Genomic DNA, 26,576 nt, shown 5'->3' on the forward strand with positions numbered 1-26,576 from the left:
TCAAACATCATGAAAAATATTGTACAAATATTTCTATTTATACGACACGCTTGGATTATTTATCAGGATTTTTTTTATTGTAAATTAAAATCTTTCCAAAGCTTTAAAAGCGCTGAAAAACCAACTAAATTCAAAATCTACTACAAAGAAGTGTTTTACGTAGGACCAGCACGATAAATGCAGCATTTGCTTTTACAGCGTTTGAACCGCAATCAAAATTCGTTTAAAGAAGTGCATTATAAATGCTAAGTTATAAACATGCAAAAAAAAGCAAATTGACAGCAGTTGCGGGAGGTGTACTTTCAACAGCGTTTTCAAAGCACTTTGCACGTGCTGCCACGTGCCACGTGGATGGCATGCCATCGATGAAATAATTCGTGAACAAAGTGACGAAACCGTGTGAAGAAAAGATTTCGGACCTTGAAATTGACAGTCGTGTTATCGTATATTATAATTAACTTACCGAACGTTACTCAAAAACTCAGTATTTGTAAACTCTCTTGTCAGTTAATTAAAAACTCTCAACTCATTCATCTGCTCTTACATTCGCGAGTTTCAGAACGATCAGCTAATAGAATCTTTAATGTTTATTTCCACCAGATTGTAGATTAACTTTAATCTCGGTTTAAAGTCTAAAACTCTAAAACTAAAAAAAGACAAAGAGTTAGCTAAAGTCATATCAGGGGTGCTCAATCTTTTTACATCTGTGAGCTACTTTTTTTAGTAGAGCAACTTCGCGATCTGCCCATGTATGTGTTACAAGATGTAAGAGAAAAAGTACAAAATTATGTATAAAATATGATTAACCCTTTATTAAACATATTAATAGGAATAAGTGTTAAAATTATGAACAAATTAATAAGAAAAAAATTAATATAAAAATTATAAATTTTATAATAGAATGTAAATAAAATAAAAGTCAAAATCTAAACGTACAATTTAAGAAAAATAAAAAATAATGCAAATATTCATGAGATCTTTGACATTATGTTGAGACTTAACAATTTTTTGAAAATTAGAATTATAAGAGGACAAGGATAATCTTAAACATTGATCGAGATGTTCATTAGTTAAAGAATTTCTGATTTTTTATTTTATGATAGTCATATCTAAAAATACTGATTTCGTCAAATATATAGAACCAAAGCAAGACATCGTTTTATGTACTGTATTTGTTAAAATTGAATATTTATCTTTGCTGCATTTCCATTTGGATTCTTTCGATTTCAGATATAAATCATTTTGAATTTAAATTATTTCTATCTTTAGATTTGCCTGATTCACGTCAAATATTCTCGAGATTTTATTTGAAATTTCTAAAGAAAGATCTATAAAAAAAAAAAAAAAACGTTGCTATCAACCAGTAGATCGCGATTGACTGATTGGGCACCCCTGATCTATAACAAAGTTAAAAGATCAAAGTTAATCTACATTGATGGAAATGGACATAATGCAATATTCCGTCAGGGTGACGCAATATTTTATCTAAAACGTGTGCAGATATCGAATTGGCAAAAAAACAAATAAATAGTTAACATAGGTATTAAAGTTGTATAATTATTTGAAAATTTATCTAAATATTGTTTTTCAAACAATTAGAATTTTTAATTATGGTAACTGAAGAATATAGAAGTGACGTCAATCTTTGGATTGACGTCAATTTGTGGTATAATTTACTTAATTGTTTATTTGCATCTCTATACGAGGTAATTGATTTTTTGTAATGATCCGACACGAGTGGCACACATATATTTTTATTAACATATTGCATTCAAAATGCAACATATACTTGTTTAGATAGCACACAGATACAAAAAGAATTAAAAAAGAATTCAATGATTCAGAATTTTCAGAAAAAGAATTCTTTTTTGTATCTCAAAATGAATTCTATCTTAGTGTGCATTAAATAAACATATCAGATAGAAGATACGATCAATTTGACGTTACAAATGCTTCCAAGTATTTGACTGATAAATCACAAGAAAGAATTAAAATAAATTAATTGACCAATGAAAGAATGAAAGAACCAAAGCAATTAAACAATTGTAGCGTATTCATAATGATTTTTTCTATTTCTTTCTACTTTTCGGCAATTTCCAAAAGAAAATCAGTACTATCGATTCTTAGCTATTATCATGCGCGCGCTACTATAATTATATTAAGGGGTAAGGTCAAGATGATGTGAACTCGGTGACTGAGAATGACGAGAATTTTCGTCATGTTGATTTTACGTGATGTAACATTCGTATGAATGAGTGTGTATGTGTGTATATATATATATATATATACACATACACACTCATTCATACGAATGTACACGGCAACGGGCCGCGATCATATCCCCTCTCCTCTCGTGTTATCAGAGGGATGTGATGATAACGTTATCGCGTGTCCCATGATGGTGATCACGCGCGATGCGGCGTATTATTATATATATACATATATATATATATATATATATATATATATATATATATATATATATTTTCTAAAATAAGTATATAAATTAGAAGGCACAAAACTATGTGCATTGCGCATATCGTCGACAACGTTCGAGTCCGACTATCGATTCTTTTCGCTTTAGTGCTTCACGTGTTACCGCTAGTTACCGCCGCGCCGCATCGCGCGTGATCATCATCATGGGACACGCAGTAACGTTATCATCACATCCCTCTGATAACACGAGAGGAGAGGGGATATGATCGCGGCCCGTTGCCGTGTCACTAGGAGAATAACGTGCGAGATATTTTACGGCACGTGACAGTCGCGTGGTCGCGATCTTGCGGAATCGGCGACGCGGCGACGTGGCGACGGCGACGACGACGGTGACGACGACGGTGGTGGTGGTGGCGGTGGTGGCGGTGGTGGCGGTGGTGGCTGGTGGTGGTGGTGGTGACGGTGGCGGCGGCGGCGGCGGCGCTGGCGGCGGCGCCGGGCGCGAGCGGGTCAATCGAGACGCGATGATCCATCGCGATCCTGCTCGTGTTCGTGACGGAAAATCAGACAGGACGTCGCCTCGTGTCTCGCGCGCGCGCGCGCACCCACAACACAACACTGACACCACCGACGCCGGTGGTGGTCGTGACGCATGCGCTCATCGAAACTCCGCTCCGATTGGTCGTCGCCACATGGTCTGATGTCAGACCACGGAGACTGTGCGATTCAATAATAAGATGCTCTGATGAGGTAGATACTCAGCCAGTCCTCACAGTTCGATCGCCCGACAGTCTCGACCCGCCACTCGGCTGCCTCTTTCTCGAGTCTGCAACAGCTACTCGCGTCATCCAAGGTGAACGCGAGCCAGTCCCGTTCGAGGAAGAAAACCCCGCGCGGTCATTCGAAAAACTCGACGGCGCAGCGAGGACCGTTTTACTCCTACTTTTCCCGGCCACGAGAGCCTACTTCAGGTGAGTTTCGCGGTCAATATCGGCTATCGCCTACGAATAGTGCGAATAATCGTCCGCTTCCGGAGAGTCCAGACCTTGTGCGCGCCGCGCCTCGTAAAACCTTCCAATTTATAATACATCTTTACCTTCTTCGATCTTTCCTCTTTTTTTCTTCTTTTTTCGTTGCACTGATATACAATATTATATTATAATGAAATTATATGCGCATGGAAGCCCCACATGAATTATAATTAGAAAAATGCTAGAGAGAGAGAGAGAGAGAGAGAGAGAGAGAGAGAGAGAGAGAGAGAGAGAGAGAGAGAGATGGACGTTCAATAAACATACTGCATACTTTTCACCATTACACGTTCTACCAAATATGTATATATTTTTTATATAATTGTTTATATGAATAGAGAAAATGTATATTGAAGAATTGTAAGAGAAAGATTAATGTCTTTATTTCATAATTAGATTTTAACAATCGTTCATTTTTATTTACATATATGAAGGAATTATCAAATAAGTATACTGTTTCGAAAAAAGTGTATTTTAATTTGTAGAATTGAAATATCGTCGTATCTTGGAATAATATGAATCTCGATAGTAAAACGATTGAATATTAGCGAAATATATCACAGATATATTAGACATATTTCAGAGATCTTTTATGTAAAAAAAAAATATTAGATTAATGCATTATTTTATATAATCGTCTCAAAAATTTTTTAAAGAAATAAAAAAAAACAATGTCTTTTATAAGATTTATAGAATCATGATACAACCTTCGGAAATTCTTTAAATTGCGTCGCATGGGTGAATATTAGAATAAAATATTAAATACAATGTCAAAAAAAGATTGAATGAATAAATAGATCTTGCGATGTAAGGATTATATATATATATATATATAAAATATCCTGTACATGTGTGTGTGTGTGTGTGTGTGTGTGTGTATTCTTATATAAGAACAGATTATGTAGTCTCTCCGAAAGATAATAAGTATCTAATTTAAAAGGCAAGGCGTGGCAAATGCTAATGACTACATAATCATACATTATATATAATACATATATATTATAATATGTATAACAATAACACGTAATACGTATAAATAGAAGCAACAAAATGTAAAATAAATAAAAATTTAAAGCGTGGGCAAGAAGAACAAAAGTAACAAACTGCACTATTGTACGACTCTAACGAAATGATTTAGCACGCTACGATGCGAGGTGTGAGCTGCGCAAAGCTCGAAACAAACACATGCATTTAGCATTTTACATGTTACATGTACCTCACAGTACTTATATAAATGGCAAATAGTATGCGCGCGCGAATATTTATTGTAGAACGAAATCATTCGGACGTAGTCATTTCTTAAATTTTTGACACACTTGTGTTTGGAGAATCGACATTATCAGAATAGATTACGCGACATTTTTGTTTATATTGCGTCATAACGTATATCTAACAAGTATGATGTCAAACTATATTTGCGAAATCACATATAACTAGACAAGTAGAGACATTCGTATAGCAAATAGCAAAAGCCTGCTGCTGCAAAAAAAAATTGAATTAATAAAATTTGAACGTCGAGCAAAAGACATTTTTGTTTCTAGTAAGTTGGTATATTAAAATTTCAAGTATTTCTTTATTCATTTACGAAAATTACGTTTCATTATAAAAAATTTTATTTAAAATCAAGAGATTACAATTTTCTTTTACTTTTCTCGTTCTAATTGTAAAAAATATTATTGTACAATTACTGATATTTCTCAATTATTAATCACAATTGCACGCACCAGTCGCGGATGCGTGTAGTGGGCACTAGCGATATCCAACGTACGATTCTATTGAGACTTAAATGATTGATCAATTAACCGAGTAATGATTAATGCAATGGCATAAGAAAGCACGATAATTGACCCCTACCTGAATGCACAATTAGTTAGCTTAATTAACATCACAGTTGCAAATGACTTTTAAATTCATTATTTACAATGTTAATGCAAAGTTGTAAAAGAATAAATTTGATAACACTAAAGTTGTTGACTACTTTAACATTAGGAAACAAGAACAAAATTGCTTATATACTTACAAAGTGCTTAAATTTTTTATATGAAATATAATAATAGATTTTTTTTTATGTATATTATCTCTTGGTTTTTTATTAACTAAATTTATTAATTAAATGTAACACGATACAATATGCACATTTATTGGTAAATCTTGAGTAACTGTGAGTAGTTTTGAGTGTCTCAAAATACAATATTTTTATAACAATTTCTTAATACACATTTAAAAAGAAATAATCTGATAACTTGGCAATACTATAGATTGATACTAGTTAAGATAAGGTATCGTCGTATCTTCTACAAATTGCCACTCCTAATTTACCTGAAATGTCAGTAATGACTGGACACTACTTCATACTTGATACATAGTAACGTATTTTTGTTACAAACATTTGTATTTGTATCTGAAAATGGAGCACTAATTTGTATATATACGGAACAGACACGTGACAGGAAAGCTAATGCGATTAATATCAAATGAATTTCAAGTGCAACACAATTTACGATAAAGAGGCAGCATTTATCACAATTTCTTATCATTACCGTGCATTAATACCTATTTTGCAAGTAGAATGTACTCTATCAGATTACCTATGCTCGAGTGCGATCTTGAAGATTGAATTTAAATATTTATAATCCCGATAAAAATGAGTCATCAAGGTTAAGGTCGATTTGATAAAAGATGTGACTTAAGTAAACGATTTTCACAAAAAAATTATAATATCTTCTTGATATTTATTTTTCATTTTGGAGCTCAATTTTAAGGTTTGGATCTAAGCAAAATGGTTGACTCATAATTTCAAGATAAGTTTTGTATTTACTAACGCACAATTATTGTCTTGTGTCTCAAGTCTTAAGTTACAAACAGAATCTCTTTTTAATTTAAGATTTGAGATACAAGATAGTTATTGTGCGTTACTAAAGATAAAGACTCAAGTCATAAAACTTGTCTTAAGATTTTATAGTCAACCATTCTATTTAGGCTCTTTATCTTCAAAACAAAACCACTTATGCATTATCATTTTATAAAAATATAAAACATACTTGAGAAAGTTTAAAATGCTGAACCTTTTACTTTATTGCGTGTAGTTTTTCAATTACGAGAAATAAAACTTTGTTGTGTCCATTTATCGGCAACACCGCGTGCTGCTCGTTCGATCTCATATGTGTGTGTGGGTGTATGTACACACACACACACACACACACACACACACACACACACACACACACACACACACACACACACACACACACACAAACAATATAGGGTATAAGGTTGCTTAAACAAAAAAACTCTTTATAACAAAAATAATTATTCTACTGCAAATATATTATTTATTTATACTTACAAAACTATTATAGTTAATTAGATTTTGCTTATTTTTTTTTAAATTGTTTATGTATTATAATTTTTATATTTAAAAAATTCATTCTTTTCTTTTAAAAAGTATTGCCTTTTTACATTACATTTTAAATCAAAGAGATTTTTTTCAAATTAGAAAATTCAAATTATAAATTACTATTTTATATATATATATATAATATGTATGTATGTATGTATGTATGTATGTATGTATGTATGTATGTATGTATGTATGTATGTATGTATGTATGTATGTATGTATGTATGTATGTATGTATGTATGTATGTATGTATATTAAAAATAAATAATAAATGAACAGCTCGAGTTATGCAAAACCATATAGTAAACGACGAGTAAATTAATATGTAATTATAATGTCATTATTTATAATTACATATTTAACGATGGCGTAAAACAGTATAAAAACAGTATAGAAAAAGCTGACACTCTGTAATGACGATTAATAAATGACATTCTAATTATATCACATTAATTTCTTGCTGTTGACTTTACTGTTTTCTGTAAAAAAACATTTCTTTAAATATGAAAATGTTTTTAAAAATCTGTATGTGCACGCCTCTGTGTAGATATAATGTTTATTCGTGTTTAAAAATTTCGAAATAATGTAAGTATGCATTTTTTAACTAAGTCCATCATAAATTTGTTCCGAAAAATTTATATCTCTCTATTTGAATTTTTGCTTGTAATATCGGCCACAGAATATCTTTGTAATATTAATACTATGATGCGATGATCCAATAAGCTTTTCTTAAAAAGCCAAGGAAAAGATGTATGCATATTGGACTATCATGCGTCGCGTGCCTTGTCATCACGTCATCACGTTGATATGCATAAGATGGAAAAGTATAACTGTAAGATAGCAAATTGTATTTATCTGTTTGATTTATTTATTTTTCAAGAGTCGCATATTGTCTGTTCACACATTATATCAAATATATTTTGATATATTGTATTTTTAAGATCAAGATATGTTGTGCTGATTCACATTTAGACGTGACCGGATACAGTTTCAAGAGGTAACAAGAAGCTCTTGGGAAAAATACCTCCCATTGTCTCTAGATATTGATACACTCTGCTGGACTCAAATGTCTAATTAGCAGACACGCGACAGAAAAAATTAAATTGAATTGAATTCGTGCTTACGCACGCATCGACAGTCGTACAAGTTGCGACAACGTGATAAATATGATAATTCAATCAACCTTCCAATTTGAACTTATGTCTAAGCTGACCCTGCAATACTCTCGAACAAAACAAATATAAAAAAGCAGTAAAATTAATAATAAAGAAACAAAAAATGTAGGCCTGTTTTTTTCCCCATTGTGTTACAGTGGCTGTGGGAGCTTAAAATAGACATCTTAGAATTTCTGAAATATATAGAGGAGAAGAGGGTATTATGGCTACTGTCGACAATATGGCTACTTTTAAAATGTCAAAATATGTCGGAGCGAAACATCAAATATACACAAAGTATTTCTGTTGCAAAATATGACATACTGCAATATCTGAAAACGAAATAAACTGTTTCTATTATCGCAGTATATTGCTGATAGTAATGCATAATTTACGCGTGCAACGTAAACCTATAGTAGCAAGGGGTGCTGCGCGCATAACCTGAATTTGTAGTCACAACGGTAACAAGTTTTATTCCTTTCCTTACAACGAGTGTGAATCGATACGTGTTAACTCAGCAGCATGTGTTGAGAATATGTTAACAAAGTTCCAATAACGCGCGTAGTGATTAAATTTTGATAAAAGTAAAAAAAAAGTAAAATAGATTGTTTCAATTTTTGTTTCCAAGACACAAAACCGATGGCGCTAATTAAAGTTACGTCAAATAACAGTAATACATAAAAGATCAAGTTTAAATCGGGAAAATGTTTGATGTCGTAATCATTCGTGAAACAAGTCTCTACCCTACATTTATCGATGATACAGAGTATAATATATTATATTTTGATATTAAAAATGTAGAATATCTTATAAAATTACTATATATTTAATCCTGAAAATATCAGATGCAATTGAAAGCTTTCTCCACGTGCAAAAATTTTCACCAAATTCTTCGAATATGCGGAATAACATATTTGAAATTTTTCTGTGTTACTATAGTTCAAATAATATATTAAAATATAATAACACATTAAATATATCAATAAAATATATACAGAGTCTTACATTTATATAATTATATAAATGACTATGTTATGTGGTTAGATCCCTAACAGCACACTTCATTCAGGGGATGTTCTTAAGACGTACGGACGTCCCACGGGCGGCCCGTGAACGTCCCTGAGAGATCTGTGCTGTTAGGAATGTATTTATATGTGTATATATAACTATATATATAAATTTATATTTCAGCCACAAAAAGTTTAACATAATCATTAATATAAATGTATATAAATTATTAATAAATATTTATATAGTATATAAACGTATGTAACGAAGACTTTATATATAATTACGTATAAAAATTAGACATCATTAATTATATACAATTATATAAAGTTTTATAACTGATTATACACGTTTATATATTTTTATAATTTGTATATAATTACATATGATTATATTATATAAAACAAATTATATATATATATATATAAATAAACATATTAAATACATTAAGAAAATATACACAGAGTCTTACTTTTTGTATAATTACATAAATGGTTATGTTATGTGGATAGATGTATTTATATGTATTTATATGTGTGATGTGCTGAAGATTATTCCTAATACAGCAATGCTGGCACATTGCTAGCAGACTGCTTCAAGATTCGTGCACTGTACTCGTAAATGAATTATTTGCAGAAACTTGGTACAAAACTTGAGCTATCTTGATGCAGATTCTTCTCGTAACTGCAGTCTGTAAACAGTCTAGTAAAGTTCTTAAGCAAAGTGACATAAGATATTTTCAACAGAAATAGCGTGCAGATATTTTATAGATTTTGTTCAAATATGTTCCGCAGATTTTTGTAAGTTTCTTACAACAAAAATCTGCGCGCAGATCTTGTGCAAATATTGTACAAATTCTGCTCAATCAGTCGCGAAAAGATCTGCTGCAAAATTTACAACAATTTTGGATTGAAGTGGATTTAACAACTGAGTGCTGGCGCCACCGCTAGATGGCCACACTGCGGGGAATCTTCTTGTGAGTCGAGTGCGGTTACAGACGTTATATCTAGGCTCTACCGCGGCCGATTTCCCAGTTTACACCTCAGTGAGCCTTTAGAAGTTGTTTGTGACCTCGAGACGAATATTCGCTCTCATTCTTTTCAAACGTATATGTGGAATGCTAGCTGTTTTACATAAATTTTATATTTTTACATGTAAATAACTTTTTGTATCGTCTTTTAATTTTGTACATAAATTAAATGTTTAATTTAAAGTTAATTATTTTTGAATACTTTTTAACAAAAAAGATACAAGAAATATTTTTTTTATAAACTAAACATTTATTACGTTTACATTAACGTATTCTGTTTTAATAAATTTATCTGGGTTCCGATCTCATTTTCAATCGGTCTTAAGGCGATGCTATATTGACGGTGGAACATACACGACGTCGGTACTGTAGATTGTTGTAAATTTTTCTTCGACAAATCGTGAGTCGCGTGTGAGACGAAGAGTAAGGGAAATAGGCTAGCGCACTTTGACAAACGCACTCATCTGTCCTTATTTTTTTGGTTTCAGCACTTCTAATGCAATATCTCTAAACTACAATAAACCCGTTTTCTGCTCTTCGCACTAATACACGTGAAAATTATATAACAATTTTCATACATTTTTTATTTTTTATACTGAAGCTTCTAAGATTATTCAGCAAGCACTGTATTGTTCTTTGATTTAATTCATCTCTCGCTAGCTGCTTGTTTCTTACACACAATGTTTTTATCATTTTTTTTAATTGTGTAAACGGATTTTGTTCTGTACTTGAGCACTTAAAAATTTAAGCATTGCGCGTTGTTTGAACTTGGCTAACATATCACGTAACGACAGGAAAGTAATAAAACTTGCTATTGTTGTGGCTGAAGATTATTGTAGGCGATTTACGCATTCACGCGATTGTTTCACGCGAATCACTACGATAAATCGTGATCGTAAACATGTAAGACAGAGATATCCTGACCGGACTCATCGCGCAGAATCATAACCGAACGTTTCTTTGGCGATACAATAGGCGATTTTCGAGAGAGACGTTTTGGAGCAGCCGGCTAAGACACACATATTTATTTTTGACTGATTGTGTCGTGACTCGAGACTGTAGTGATTTGAAATATAACGAACGTTTCTACGCGAGACTCTGGCTTTTACCGCTTTGCACAGTCTTTGTTAATTATCCTGACATCCCTTTCACTCTCTTTTATTTTACCCCTATATTATAAAAGTTAGGCACATATTCCCTGGCTAAAACAGAAAGCTTCTTGAAGCGTATACATATATAATATAAAAGTCGTATAAACGTTTTACGTTTGATGTTCCAATCTATGATTGTTAAAAGATTCGATTACGCTTTCGTCACTTTTTACATTTGCTTTCCTTACTATTCGATCGATCTACGCTTTATTACTTTTGCCATGGTCGCTCCTTGCTGCTACTTTACGCTATACGCGGGTGCAATGGTGCTTGTTGTCAACTGCCTCTTGGATATATAACGCGATTAGATATAATACTCGTTTGTGCAATAATAATATGAATATTAAAAAAAAATAATTATTTAAAAAAAATCGACGATCCTGCGAAAGAGCATTTGCCAAACAAAATTGGCTTATCTAATAATTCTATTGCAATTACTCAATTAAGTATTTCATACGTCAATTGAAAATAATCGCGCGTAGTAGTCGCTGTATTCGCTCACTGGTCCGAGAGTTTAAAGAAACAGATGAATAAGATTCCAAAACGTTAAGAGGATGCTGACGGAAATTACCGACCATTACAGTGTTCATTAATTTTTGAATTAGCTTTACAGATCACAAAATCCTTTTGCAAAATAAAAGTACGCACGAAAACAAAGCCTGCTCTGGTAAATTTTATGAGAAAATCGATCAAAAAGTTAAAAATTCATTTATTTTTGTCTCGTGGATCTGTCAACCAAGGTTAATTTTTGTTATTTACTGACGTTCTGTAGCTCGTATGTATAAAATGAGACCAGGGCGAACTTCAGAAAACTCTAACACACAACACTGACTGTGTATCGTTTCAGTCAACAACCTAACAAAAAAGTTTAATAGGTAACAGCTGTACGTGTCCAAATTTCGCTTAGCGCACGTAAACGATGGCAAGAAGAGCAGTGGCTGTAGTTGATAGGTCTTTTCGCAGATGGCGAAATAATTGAAAAACAAAGACAGATCTATGCGTTGGACAAAGAGCGATAGCCTGGTCTCCCTCGAAAAATAATCTGCAATGCCGACGTCGAGGAAGTTCTTCGGTCACTATAGCATCCTCTTAAGATTTTGATGTAACAGATAAACAAAAATTATTTCTACATTTATTCGTAAGATTAGAACAACATAATGTTTTTTTGAAATATTGATGACGTTTTGTAAATTCATTGAAATTTAAATTAATTTTAACATTTTCTGTTAAACCTAGAGAAAAGGTAGAATCAAAATTATGAGATATCTGTAACTTCTAACAAAGTTTTCTCTTTCAAGTAAAAAAAGCTTTATTTATCGCTATATTACTTTTCTTTAAAAACCACAGAGAATACTGAAAGAGTTAAAATGTTTATTTAAATATACTTTAATACACAAATGCGGTCTTTTTGCGTATATAATACACAACTAAATATGTTGAAAATTAATTTTACTTTTGCAGATTTAGAGTGAAAAAGGATTAGTACGAGTTTTCTACGGGCAAGATGCCTGCTCAGTTTGAAAGTGTCAACGGTCCCATGACCCGAGAATCCGTGGTCGGAAATGGAGGACCGTATTCCATCGATAGTGACATTGTTATTACGGGTATATCAGGTAAGTCAGTCGATCATGGCACGACTGGCCGCTACGAGAGCGTGACATATCGACCAAAGTTGTTGTCTTAAAAGATTGTTTCTCCTAGGTCGTCTGCCCGAATCATCTACCATCGAAGAGTTTAAGGAGAATCTCATGAGAGAAATGGATATGGTTAGTGATGACGAGCGCCGTTGGCCAACGGGCCTTTACGGGCTACCAGCCAGGTCTGCCAAAATCAAGGACCTCAGCAGCTTTGATGCCACTTTTTTTGGAGTACATCCTAAGCAGGCACATGTAATGGATCCGCAGCTTCGTTTATTGTTAGAAACTACATATGAAGCGATAATTGACGCTGGCATCAATCCCACGACCGTGAGAGGATCGCGTACCGGTGTATTTATCGGTATCTCTGGCTCGGAATCTGAAGAATTTTGGCTGAAAGATCCAGATGCCATAAACGGTTTGTATATTATGAAAAATGATACCAAATGTCTTCTCAGTCAGTTGTTTGAATTATGATTCCGGAAGATTCTATTTTTATATCTTTGGACGTAGTAGTCTCTTTTTTTATAAATAAGTCTGTAGAACTTGTTGCTAACGGCGTCGAACGTCATTGAGACCTTATTCAGAAATACCGCTGAACATTATTGAGAAATACCGCTCTTCCAAAATCCGAATTTATCAACGGCATTAAATGGTCCCTGATTCAACTTTTTTATTTTTAAGGGGGAACCTACTTTAAAAAGCCGTTTCTTCTCGATTTTTAAAAAAATATGGCAAAATTTATTGAATGTAAAGAAGGTATACGGTAATGTTCACTATTTAAACTATTTAAAAAACTTTTTGATGTAAAAAATTTCAAAATGGCAGGACAGTAACTGCTTGAAGTTGGCTTCTTAAATTTGCGCCGGTAAATGCCGAGATCACAAAATTAATGTGAAACAAAAATTTCAAGAAATAATAAATGTTAATAATTATTGTTTAAAGCAAAATATTAATGAACTGATAGATTTTGGGACCAGATAGTTGAAAAATAAGAACGTAAAATTTGAAAATGATCGGTCAAGTAGTTTTTGAGTTACTTTTTCCGGCGCGCAAAATTTAGCATTTTAAGAAAAAAATGTTTAAGTTGTATACCTACGTGCCCTAGCCGCTGAAGCCGACTCAAGTTTTTTTTACATTAACATAAAAGGAAGTCTCTTATATCTTTCTAATGTTTTTTTTTCATATTTTTGAGATAATTTTCTAACAATTTCAGCGAAAAACAAAAAACGTGATAAAAATCGATTTCAAAGTAGTTATAGGTTCTCCCCTTAAGGAGGTTCTATCGGTATTCCGAAATCAAATGAGGACTACGAAAAAATGTAAAAAATAACTGCTTTTAACACTCATAAATCTTATTCGTAAAATCATAATTTTATTTAAGATGACTGTTAAATTGAGTAATTTAAAGTATAAACAATTTAATATTATTTATTAAGTAAAAAATTCAAGGCTTGGTTGAACAGAGTAGTAACCACTGAAGCGCTCGCACGTGGTTTCGCGACAGCAGAACGTGTGTTGACAAACACATACTAACCTGCAAATGTAGCATGTTTACACTGAAATGGCGAGATGCCTTCATCAAATAAAGAAAGACATGCTATAAGAATGACCAGTTTTAAGCTTAGAGGTCAATTTGTTAAAAAGAAAGTGTTAGTTAGAAGCGAAAATATCTTAAAAGCAAGGAAAGAAAGAGCGTTGAAGGAGGTAAGTTTATTGACAAAATTGTGAGTTATGTACGAAATCCCGCATGTCGGTGTTTTATGACGCATTCCGTATTTCGAAATTCGGGATTTTGTACCTAACACGAAATTTCTCATTCATTTCTTCGGCAAAGTATTATTTTTTTTTGCTTTAAATGATAATGACGAGATCCTACTCTTTCAATATGTCAGTTTTTTATTTACTTCTTGTCACTTTCTGAATAGATATCTTTAAATAACCAATAAATTTTTCATATCTCCCATAAGACATGTGTATAAATCGGACTTTTCAAAAGCGTTTTTCCCGAGTTTTAAGTCGGCAACCCTACCTAAAAGAATTACTTACGGATTCAACTATTTTTAAAGAACAATATTTATATTTTTTCATATTTTTCTGGTCACGTTGCCCTAACGATAGAATCTCCTTAATGGCAATTTTTACAGGCAAACTTTCCGTTTGCCTATGGGTTTCCCCATATCACCCATCGTGACTGACTTATTGTTAGTCTTACAAAACCTTGAGTCACATTGTCTCAAATTTTTTACAATTGCGCCGGATTTCTACTTTAGATTCGTAGATGACGTTGTATTTTCCACTCATAGATCAAAGATAGACACAATATTGAATATGTTTAATTCTTATCATCCGAGTCTTAATATCACGGTTAAGGTGGGAGGGGAAAAAATACATTTTTTAGACATAGGTCGGTATTCATAGTCGATTCTTATATTTAAGATCATCTTAAGCATCATCTTAAGATGCCATCAACCAATCAGAGAGCATCTTAAGACGTTACTTAAGACAATCTTGAAATAAGAATCGACTATGAATACCGGTCATAAAACCTTAATTGAGAAACATATTTTTATGATTTATGATCTATGATTGGTATTAAAAACCGACTTTTTCCTCTCGATATCTTAACTTTTTAGTGTTGTCATTTGTTTTGCAAAAAAAGATGTGTAATTTTGAGTCTAATTGATAGAGTTTTTAAACTCTCGCATCCGTTCTTTCAATAAAAAAATTTTGACAAAATTATTAATATTTTATTGATCAACAGATATCCCTTAAACATTATTTTTAATAATATAAGAAAGAGATTATAAGTTTCTCAAAATTATAAGAATTTATTTAAATAAATAATGACAACACAAAGTGAAATACAAATAAGAAAGCACCGCCTTTTTCCACTATTACGGTAGCAATATTTCTAAAAGATTTAAGAAACTTTTCAATTATGATTCCTACGTTCGCATGTCCTACACGAGCTCAAATAAATTAGGTAAATTTATTAGAGCTCAAAAAGATCAACTTCCGACAGACTCTCAATCAAATGTCGTTTATAAAATAATATGTGGGACAGACAAGCAGACGGGCAGATTTTTAAATACTAGAATCATGGAACAAGAATCATATCAACAAAAACATTCAGCAACGATTCAGCATTCTGTTATTACAGACCATAGAATTAGCTTGTCATATAAATTTGACTCGAATGGAATTGAAATTTTAGACACAGAAAAAGTATTAAACAAAACACTGATATCAGAAATGATTAATATCCAAAAAACAACCTTTAAATTTGCAGACAGACACGGATTTTTTAAATCCGTGATCTAGTGAACATTTTACTAATGCTTGACGTTTTCATTTTTTCTATTTTTATTTCTATTTCTATTTGGATTTTATATTTATTTATTATATATTCACTATCAACTTTATTGTATCGTTCAGTTTCCTCTAACCTTTCGTTCTATCCCCACATCGCCGTTATTTTGTTTATCCGCTTTTATCTGTTAAACAATGGTCTTTATCGTGTAAGTTAATTTAGCACCGCAAAATTCTTTTCCGTGTATTCTTTATTCTTAGAAAAATATTGTACATAATTGTTGTAATATGACTATTCACAATAATTTTTTATGCAACAACGCGGACCATAACGTATCAAAAAACTCACATTGTCTATTGCATTCGGACATTTCTGTACCTGCATTGCACAAGCTTGATTATCAATCATTGCAAGTGGAATGGAGTAATTTTACACTGAAGATGATTCAAAACTGAGGATCGAAACGTCTCTACTGTATTAATAATTGCTAGATAATTACATTAATTCATACATGAACATCTTGTATTAGTTCTTACGGCATTAATTCATATTTTGATTTACTCCTTCAGAGACTTTCCTAATTTAAGTATAATATCTAATATCTATTTAAGAGATAAATATCTCTTATTGCGCGGAAAAAAATGACACGTACGATTTTCTCAGAATAAATGGAGAAATTTGCATTTGCTTGCAGGATACGGATTGCTCGGATGTGCCAAATCGATGATTGCCAACAGAGTCTCTTACTCATTTGATTTTACTGGACCTAGTTATGCAATGGATACCGCTTGTTCCTCATCTATGTACGCTTTACATCATGCAGCAAGCGCGATGCGCGCCGGCGAGTGCGACGCTGCGATTGTCGGTGGACTGAATCTCGTGTTAAGACCAAATTTATCACTTCAATTTCATAGATTGAATATGCTGTCTCAGGATGGCAAATGTAAAGCATTCGACGTTTCGGGTGACGGTTACGTGAGGGCTGAAGCGGTCGTAGCGATATATTTGCAGAAAGCGAAAGATGCGCGTCGAGTGTACGCGACGGTCATTGGAACAAAAACAAATACCGACGGCTACAAATCTCAGGGTATTACGTATCCCAATGGTGAAATGCAGAATCAATTGATGCGTGACATGTATACTGAGACAGGAATTAATCCCGCGGACGTGAGTTACGTGGAGGCTCATGGTACTGGTACGAAAATAGGTGATCCAGAGGAGATAAATTCTATCGACAAACTATTCTGCAAAGACCGGAAGACTCCTTTGCTAATTGGCTCAGTCAAATCTAACATGGGTCATTCGGAACCGGCCAGTGGATTATGCTCAATTGCCAAGGTATTGATCGCAATGGAAACAGGCGTGATACCAGCAAATTTGAACTATGATAAACCGAATCCAAACATTCCTGCTTTAAAGGAGGGACGCATTCGAGTAGTCGACAAGGCCACACCGTGGAACGGTGGTCTCGTAGGCATCAACTCGTTTGGCTTCGGCGGCGCAAACGCGCACGTCATTCTCCGCAGCAATCCAAAACCAAAACTATCACCGCTATTGAACATGACCGAATTGTTGCCGAAATTAGTTGTTGTATCGGGTCGAACGAAAGAAGCGGTACACACTTTATTGGACAAAACAAAAGACCATCGTAATGACGATGAGTTTCTCTCGTTGCTGCACACAATACATAATAACGATATTTCCGGCCATGAAATTCGCGGTTACGAAATAGTTAACATTGATGGTACGCGTGAAGTGAGCGAGATAGCGAGCTTTAAAGACAGACGTCCCATTTGGTTTGTATTTTCCGGTATGGGCACGCAATGGCCGGGGATGGGTCATCAATTGTTCGGCATTGAAACTTTTCAACGTAGTTTGCGACGATGCGCGGACGCGTTGGCACCCCACGGCATCGACCTCATTAATATCATCATGAACGCCACTGAGGAGACGTTCGAGGATATACTCAAATCTTTTGTGACTATCGCGGCTATGCAGGTAGCTCTCGTGGATATTTTAACGTCGATAGGTATATCGCCGGACGGTATAGTCGGACACTCCGTTGGAGAATTGGGTTGTGCTTATGCTGACGGTGCGTTTACACCAGAGCAAACTGTCTTAGCGGCTTACTCTAGAGGCAAGGCAATTGTGGATTCCAAGTTGGAACCGGGCGTTATGGCGGCAGTTGGTTTGAGTTGGGAGGAGGCTAGAAAAATATGTCCACCCGATATCGTTCCAGCTTGTCACAACGCCGCAGACTCGATCACTATTTCCGGTCCGCCTGAGTCTATGCGAAAGTTTGCAGAAACGCTCAAGAGCCAAAATATCTTTGTCAAGATGGTGAAAAGTTCCGGCTACGCCTTCCACAGCAAATATATCGCATCGGCCGGGCCTAAGCTACGCGCTTCGCTCGACAAAATCATCCCGAATCCAAAGAAGAGATCAACCAGATGGATTTCCAGTTCCATACCCGAATCTGCATGGGGCAGTCCGCTCGCGCAGTCTAGCTCGTCTGCGTATCATGTAAATAACTTGCTCTCTCCTGTGCTCTTCCAAGAAGCAATCGCGCATATTCCAGAGAACGCGATAACAATCGAAATTGCGCCGCATTGTTTGCTACAGGCAATTTTGCGTAGATCGTTACCACCAACGGTGACGAATATCAGCCTTCATAAACGGGATTATTCGGACAACCTAGCTTTTTTGCTGTCTAATGTGGGTAAGCTGTATAATGCTGGTGCACAACCTAATATTCTCAAATTATATCCGCCGATAAGTTTTCCGGTTGGTCGAGGGACACCAATGATCGCGCCTCTAGTCAAGTGGGACCATTCCACCGCGTGGGAAGTGGCTACTTTCAATCAGATATCGAGCCACTCAGGAGAATGTATTGTTCAGATAGATCTGTCGAAAGAAACGGATGCGTATCTAGCTGGACATCAGATAGACGGACGAGTCCTTTTCCCAGCTACTGGATATATTCTGTTAGTATGGAAAACTTTGGCGAAACTGCGTGGCACCGAATTTGAACGATTGCCGGTGGTATTTGAAAACGTACGCTTTCAGCGAGCCACTATTATGCCAAAAGAAGGAACTGTGAAATTCTCGATAACCATCTTTGAAGGAACGGGCGACTTTGAAATCTGTGAGGCCGGTACAATAGTCGTCAGCGGAAACGTCCATGCGTCCGAAGCTATCGAGAAAGATCAATTAAAGCTGCAGCCACCACCAATACCGTCTACCGACGCCGACGGCGATATTTTGCCATTGAATGCTAAAGACATTTATAAGGAACTGAGGTTGCGGGGATACGAGTATCGCGATATCTTTCAAGGAATCAAATCATGCGATAACTACGGCGTTGCTGGTGAATTGCTTTGGTTCAATCAATGGATTCCGTACATAGATACTATGCTTCAGTTCAGCATAATGTCCACTAGTAATAGATTAATGTATTTACCGACGCGTCTCCAATACGCTGCGATCGACCCCATTCTTCATAAACGACTAGTGGAAGAATTACCAGAAAATGGTGGATTACCGGTGTATCACTATAAGGACATTGATATTGTTAAATCGGGTGGTATTGAGCTCAGAGGATTAAAATCTTCTTTGGCACCTCGGCGACAGCAGACTCAAGCCGAACCTAAATGTGAACGGTACACTTTCGTGCCCTATGAAAATTTGCATAGTCTAGTAGAAGATCCAAAGAGAGGAAAAATACACGCACTCACTGTCCTTTTGCAAGTTATGTGTGAGAACACGATGGCATTGAAACTGAAGACCGTGGAGGTTGCCGGCGAACGAGCTGCGGAAGCTCTTTTGGCCCCCATTATATTTGAAATTTTCAATGGTGAACTAGGCTCGCCTATCGTAAGTGTACCGCAAGATTGTAATAAAGAGTTTATGTCAGTCAAAATGAAATAATTTAGAAAGTTCCTAATACTTTTTCGTGTATACAATATCAAAGATTAACGGAAACTCTAGAAATTCATAATTAGAAATAAAAAAATCTATAATTGCGCTGATTATGATGACGCGCTCATTTGAAGAAAGCATTTCGGCTTACTAAACTATTTACTTATTTCTTGTATTTGTATGCACAGCTTTAAATTGCATGTAAGCTTACAAATGAAGTAAGGCATGTCACAAATTGACAGACATAATTTGTTTCTATTTGTAATTACTTCTTATTAAGAAGTCCCTTTTCAGTATTTAAAATTACTATAAAACCACTTGATTTGTTCCAGATTGATTTACAAGTGATCGCAGTTTCTGCCGACAATTACATAGAGAGTTTAAGTCAAATGAACGTGAATGCCGACGTTGTAACGCGAGATGTAAAATCTGCACCTCCCGCTCAGGATGTGCACCTCGTCATAGCAGCGGATGTTTTGTCAAATCAGTCTCATATTATTCTCCAAAACTTGGTGGCTGCTTTAAAACCTGGTTGTTTCATTCTTCTGGAGGAAACCGCTAAGCAACTGGATTTGAAGATCACGTTAGAGGAAACTGATCTGACGTTGGCCGGGAAACAAACCGATCCAGCAGGAAAAACATACTTGCTGCTGAAAAAACGGGAAGAAAGGAGAGAACCGATCGTCATACAAATTACAGAGAAAAATCTCTCATGGCTGGAGAATTTAAAAACAACATTGAAAAAATCTGATAGCGAGGGTCAAGAAGTACTCCTTGTATCCCAGGGCGAAGAAACCCTTGGTAAGATAGAAAAAAGTTCATTTTTTTATTTGCTCTGCAATCCTAATTATCGGAACAAAATCAAAGTAAACGGGTCAAAATCTTGTCTTTTTATTCATAGGCTTAGTCGGACTCATGACTTGCATACGGCGCGAAACAGGTGGTGCAAATGCGCGCTATGTCTTCATCCAAGACAAGGACGCTCCCAAGTTTGGCTTATCCTCACAGTTTTACGCAGAACAAATAGACAAAGGATTGATGGCCAATGTGTTAAAAGGAGGACAATGGGGCAGTTATCGACACTTGCCATTGGATCAACAGAACAATGTATCTTCCCTACAGGTGGAGCACGCTTACGTAAACACATTGATGAGGGGAGACCTCAGCAGCTTAAGATGGATCGAAGGCCCATTAAGTTACTACCGATCTGACAATTTCCCCAATATGAAACTTTGCCACGTGTACTATGCTCCGCTTAACTTTAGGTAAGTTTTCACGTAGTATTCAGTAAAAATGTAGATAATGAGTGTCTTCAACTAGACCAAATGGATATAAATTATACGAATGACAGGGATATCATGTTGGCGAGTGGCAAACTCCCACCAGACGCTTTGCCACGGAATATGGCTACAGAAGAGTGCATATTGGGACTTGAATTTTCGGGGAGAGACGCTGACGGTCGTCGCGTGATGGGCATAGTTGAAGCTAAAGGATTAGCGACTACTGTGGTAGCAGATCATGATTTTCTTTGGGAGGTACCCGACAAGTGGACCTTGGAACAAGCAGCAACCATACCTGTCGCTTACGCAACTAGTTACTACGCTTTGTTTATACGGGGTCGATTGAAAGCAGGCGAAAGTGTGTTAATCCACGCTGGTACAGGCGGCGTTGGTCAAGCAGCGATCGCCATTGCTCTACATGCTGGTTGTAACGTCTTCACTACCGTGGGTACGCCAGACAAGAGAAAATATCTCAAGAAAGTCTTCCCGCAGTTAAACGATAGGCACATCGGCAATTCTCGAGATACGAGTTTCGAACAGTTGATACGCGTCGAGACACAAGGACGTGGAGTCAACGTCGTACTGAATTCACTGGCAGAAGAAAAATTGCAAGCCGGCATTCGGTGTCTCGCGCACGGTGGGCGTTTCCTTGAAATTGGCAAGTATGATTTGTCGAATGACAGCCGTGTAGGAATGTCAATGTTTCTGAAGAACACGTCTTTCCATGGTATATTGTTGGATGCGCTATTCGGGGAAGACAGCGAGGAAAGAAAAGAGATGATCAAACTCGTTTCGGAAGGAATCGAAAATGGTGCGGTACGTCCGCTCCAATCAACCGTTTTTTCAGAACAACAGCTCGAGCAGGGATTCAGATTCATGGCAACGGGCAAGCATATCGGCAAAGTGTTACTGAAAATCCGTGATGAGGAACCGAAGAAACACGTGTCGCCAACGGCGAAGACAGTAGCGGCGATTCCGCGTACTTACATAAATCCGGAAAAATCATACGTCTTGGTCGGTGGTCTTGGTGGATTCGGTCTGGAATTGGCCGACTGGATGATCAGCCGCGGCGCCAAATTCGTCGTTCTCGTATCGCGCTCTGGCATACGCACCGGTTATCAAGCGTTGCGTGTGCGTCGCTGGCGCGAGAACGGCGTACAAGTCGTTATTTTCACAGAGAATGTTACGACATTATCCGGCGCCCAACGCTTGATCCAAGAAAGCAACCGGTTGGCTCCTGTAGGCGGTATATTCAATTTGGCAGCCGTCCTGCGTGACGCTCTCATCGAAAATCTGGAAGAAGCCGATTTTAAATCGGTTATATCACCGAAAGTCAACGTTACAAGAAATTTAGACGCGGTATCGAGAAAACTGTGCCTATCGCTTGATTATTTTGTGGTGTTTTCGTCTGTATCGTGCGGTCGCGGTAATATGGGTCAAACCAACTACGGTTTCGCGAACTCGGCCATGGAGAGAATAATGGAAGAAAGGCAGGTTAACGGTTTACCTGGTCTCGCCATTCAATGGGGTGCCATCGGAGACGTTGGCTTAATCATAGGTAATAGAATAATATAGAATATATGAAACCTTTCAAAAAAATGCGAATCTTCTCTTCCTCAGTTAAATTCTTGAATGAATCGTCTCTAAACTTATCCAATTCGCCTTTTTTTTGTTCTAAATTCAATTTTTATACTACCCTTTCTATAAAACAATAATGGTACGTAATGTATATTTCGGACGGGATCCGCTCGTATGTTTCATAATATTAAATAATCAAAGATATAAACAATTTCACTCACGACATTGTTATTTTTTTCAGAAATGATGGGAGGTAACGACGCCGAAGTGGGCGGTACCGTACCACAAAACATATCGAGTTGTCTCGCAACGATGGACGTATTTCTTCAACAACCGCATCCGGTGCTAGCTTCTTCGGTATTAGCTGAAAAATATAAATCTGACAATGATGGCAACAAGACCAATCTCGTCTCAACCATTGCCAATGTCTTAGGCATCAAAGATGTTGATTCGATTAATCCCAATAATACCTTGGCCGACTTGGGTATGGATTCCTTAATGGGCACGGAGATAAAACAGACTCTTGAAAGAAATTACGATATCGTATTGTCGGCGCAAGAGATTCGTGCATTAACCTTTGGTAAACTGCAAGAATTATCTTCGACGGGTAGCAGAAAAGTAAATGGGCAAATTATCGCCGCAGAGACCATTTCTGCGAACTCAAACGAGTCGGCCATGCTACTGATGCAGTGGCCGAGTAACGAAGTGCTGCCTAAAGATGTACTCGTTCGCTTGAAAACAAAGAGCTCCAATGGACCCACGTTATTCATCCTTCATGGTATCGAAGGTATCGTTAAATCGCTAGAATATGTCGCCAGCGAACTTGACAGGCCGTGTTGGGGTCTGCAGAGCATTGAGCAAGCGCCTCAGGATACCTTATCGGATTTGGCTGAGTTCTATATAAATGCCATTAGAAAAATTCAGAAGAAAGGACCTTATCACTTAGCAGCATATTCGTATGGAACTACAGTTGCCATCGAAATGACTTTACAACTGGAATCCGTTGGAGAAAACGTGACTCTGACTTTAATTGATGGTTCACCGGAATATGTGATACAACAATGTACTGCGATTAGCAAAGTAGACGAGATGCAAAGTGCTACTTCCGACGGCTGCATGAAAGCACTGGCATATTTTATCTTACAATTTAACAAAAAACTCACTTTCATCAAAGTAAGTATTACATCCCAGACAGCATACATATTTAATGTCTTGGCTTTGAACATGCTATCTAGGAATCCTATCCGGTTTGTTGCATTTTGAAGCAAGAGATAAAGAAAAACTTATATATATATATATATTTTTTTTTTTTATTCAACGTAAAAATTTCAAATATGTTATCAAATATTCGATTTAATTCGAATCAACTTCACGCTTAAGCTGGTACTTGAGACGGTCTCAAATATAAGGATCGACTATAAATACCGACCTATATAAATATTCCTTTTTTACAATCTACAACTTTTTATTACAGGCATATAATGGTCTGAAGTCAAGTAAATCGGATGTGGAGATGTTTAACAAGATGGTAGAATTGGTAGGCGACATGCCGTTTTCACATGACGATCTAAAGATTGCCGGATATCTTTTATTCAAAAAATTATTTGCCGTTGTAACCTATAATACGGAGAAAAAAGTCAAAGGACCGGTCACACTGATTAAGGCTACAGAAACCTTTGTGAATCTAGAAAAGGATTATGCTTTATCGAATGTAAGAGATTTATTCTTTCCCCCCTCTTTATTCCCCCCTCTCTCCCCTTTCTTTCTCTCCCCCTCTCTCTCTTTCTTCCACCTCTCTCTCTTTCTTCCACCTTCTCTTCTTATTAAATTTTTTCAATAAGTTACATCCAAAAATAGACAATGTTATAAATTGAAAAATTTTAAAATATTAGTACGTTATTGCACATGCGTAAAACATTTACGACTAAAAATCAAATAGACTTAGACAAAAAGTTCAAAATTTATATATGTTGAGTAAACTTTATTTCAAGCTAATAAATTCTAGTTTAATTTTACAATATTTGTATGGAATTTAATAGTATGTATTTTTATAAAAAGTTGCTTACTTTTTTTCAGATTTGCATGCAACCCGTAAGAATAGAAGAGGTACAGGGCAATCACAGGACGATGCTCTTGGGAGAAAGTGCAAAGAAGATTGCAAATTTTTTGCGAGTGTAACTTGCAAAACAGTTGTTTCAAGTTTTATTATACCTGAAAATGATTATGTGGTACACATGCAAACACACGCATGAATTCGGTTGGACGCACTCGTGTACACTGATGTACATTAAAGTCGTCGCACACAAATCGATGTAAGGATGTGTGTTTAATATAAATATATAAATGGGTTAAGCAACACAAAATTCTCAATATAACTTTATTTTACTATTTGGTAATATATATATTTTATCATTCGAGATATTTGCATTTTATTTTTACAGTTAGATTAGATCAGTGTACAACCGCTTTAATGTGCACCTGTGCGCATTAGTGCAGTCCAGTTGAATTCGCTATAATATTTTTCAATAATATATAGAAAAATTATAAAAAAATTATATAAGCAAAGACATAAATGCCTTTTATCTAAAGGTAACAGCGTTCCAACCGTTCTATAGCGTAGAGACAAGAACACAGACTTCTATGTAACGCACAAAAAAACTTACTAATCTGAAGTTTTTACTTTTATCCTGCGTAAGGAAATAAAGGATTTTGATTGGTAAATTCTCTTTTACATTATGCAAAAGCCTATGCTTTAGAATTCTTTACTTCTTCCCCAGAATAAAAATCAAGGATTCCAATTAGTTAATTCTCTTGCACTTTATGCAAAATTCCATGTTTCTACCTTAATGTATCTTGATATGGAAAATCAAAACGCAGTTAACTTTAAATATAGGAAGGTATAAATGACGCAATGTACATATATATCTTATTTCAAAGTTGCAATATTGCAAATATAACACTGTATTGCTACAGTGTAATTAAATTCTATGCTCTATAAATTGAATGAAATAATGATTTGCATATGAAAATTTTTTTCATCAATAGCCGGTATTCATAGTCAATTCTTATTTGAAGATTCTCTTAAGTAATATCTTAAGATGCTAATACGGCCATAGTATTACAAAGTTATAAAATTGTATAGAAATTCTCAAAAATTCTAAAAAAAATTTTATAAAAAATTCAGAGAAAAATTTTCATCAGGGCAATACCAGTATGTATCTCATTTTAAATTACACTGTTAAAACTTTATAAATTGTTAAATCGTGTAAAATAAAGAAAACATAGCAAGAATAACAAAAATACAGCTTCTTAAGAATGGTATATCTGTGTTACCATTTATATTTAAATAAAATAAAATATGTTTGTAATTATTTAATTTTAGAACTTATTTTAGAATATATATATATATATATATATATATATATATATATATATATATAAAAGAATGTTTGTGTGTTATGATACCCAAAGTATGTAATTACATGTCGATTATTTAATTTGTAATTATGGAGAGATATAACATTGCTATTTATTTATATTAATAATTATTATTATATTCTGTATGTATTAAAATTTTATTTTATTACTTACTTTTTCTTTACTAAAATGTTAGTTTTAAAATGTTAAATACTTAAAATTTTA

At 35.1% G+C, this 26,576-nt stretch overlaps 1 protein-coding gene across 1 annotated transcript; it reads left to right on the top strand.

Moving 5' to 3' along the window:
* Positions 1 to 2,978: 2,978 nt before the first annotated feature.
* Positions 2,979 to 26,305, top strand: LOC105204328 (fatty acid synthase-like). Its single transcript, XM_039452332.1, has 10 exons — positions 2,979 to 3,407; positions 12,670 to 12,821; positions 12,910 to 13,263; positions 16,853 to 20,031; positions 20,409 to 20,877; positions 20,978 to 21,341; positions 21,428 to 22,914; positions 23,176 to 24,107; positions 24,409 to 24,645; positions 25,011 to 26,305. The coding sequence occupies exons 2-10, from the start codon at positions 12,713 to 12,715 to the stop codon at positions 25,110 to 25,112; spliced, it is 7,233 nt and encodes a 2,410-aa protein (XP_039308266.1). The 5' UTR covers positions 2,979 to 3,407; positions 12,670 to 12,712; the 3' UTR covers positions 25,113 to 26,305.
* Positions 26,306 to 26,576: the final 271 nt, after the last annotated feature.

This window comes from Solenopsis invicta, chromosome 8 (genome assembly GCF_016802725.1).
Source record: "Solenopsis invicta isolate M01_SB chromosome 8, UNIL_Sinv_3.0, whole genome shotgun sequence".
NCBI lineage: Eukaryota > Metazoa > Arthropoda > Insecta > Hymenoptera > Formicidae > Solenopsis > Solenopsis invicta.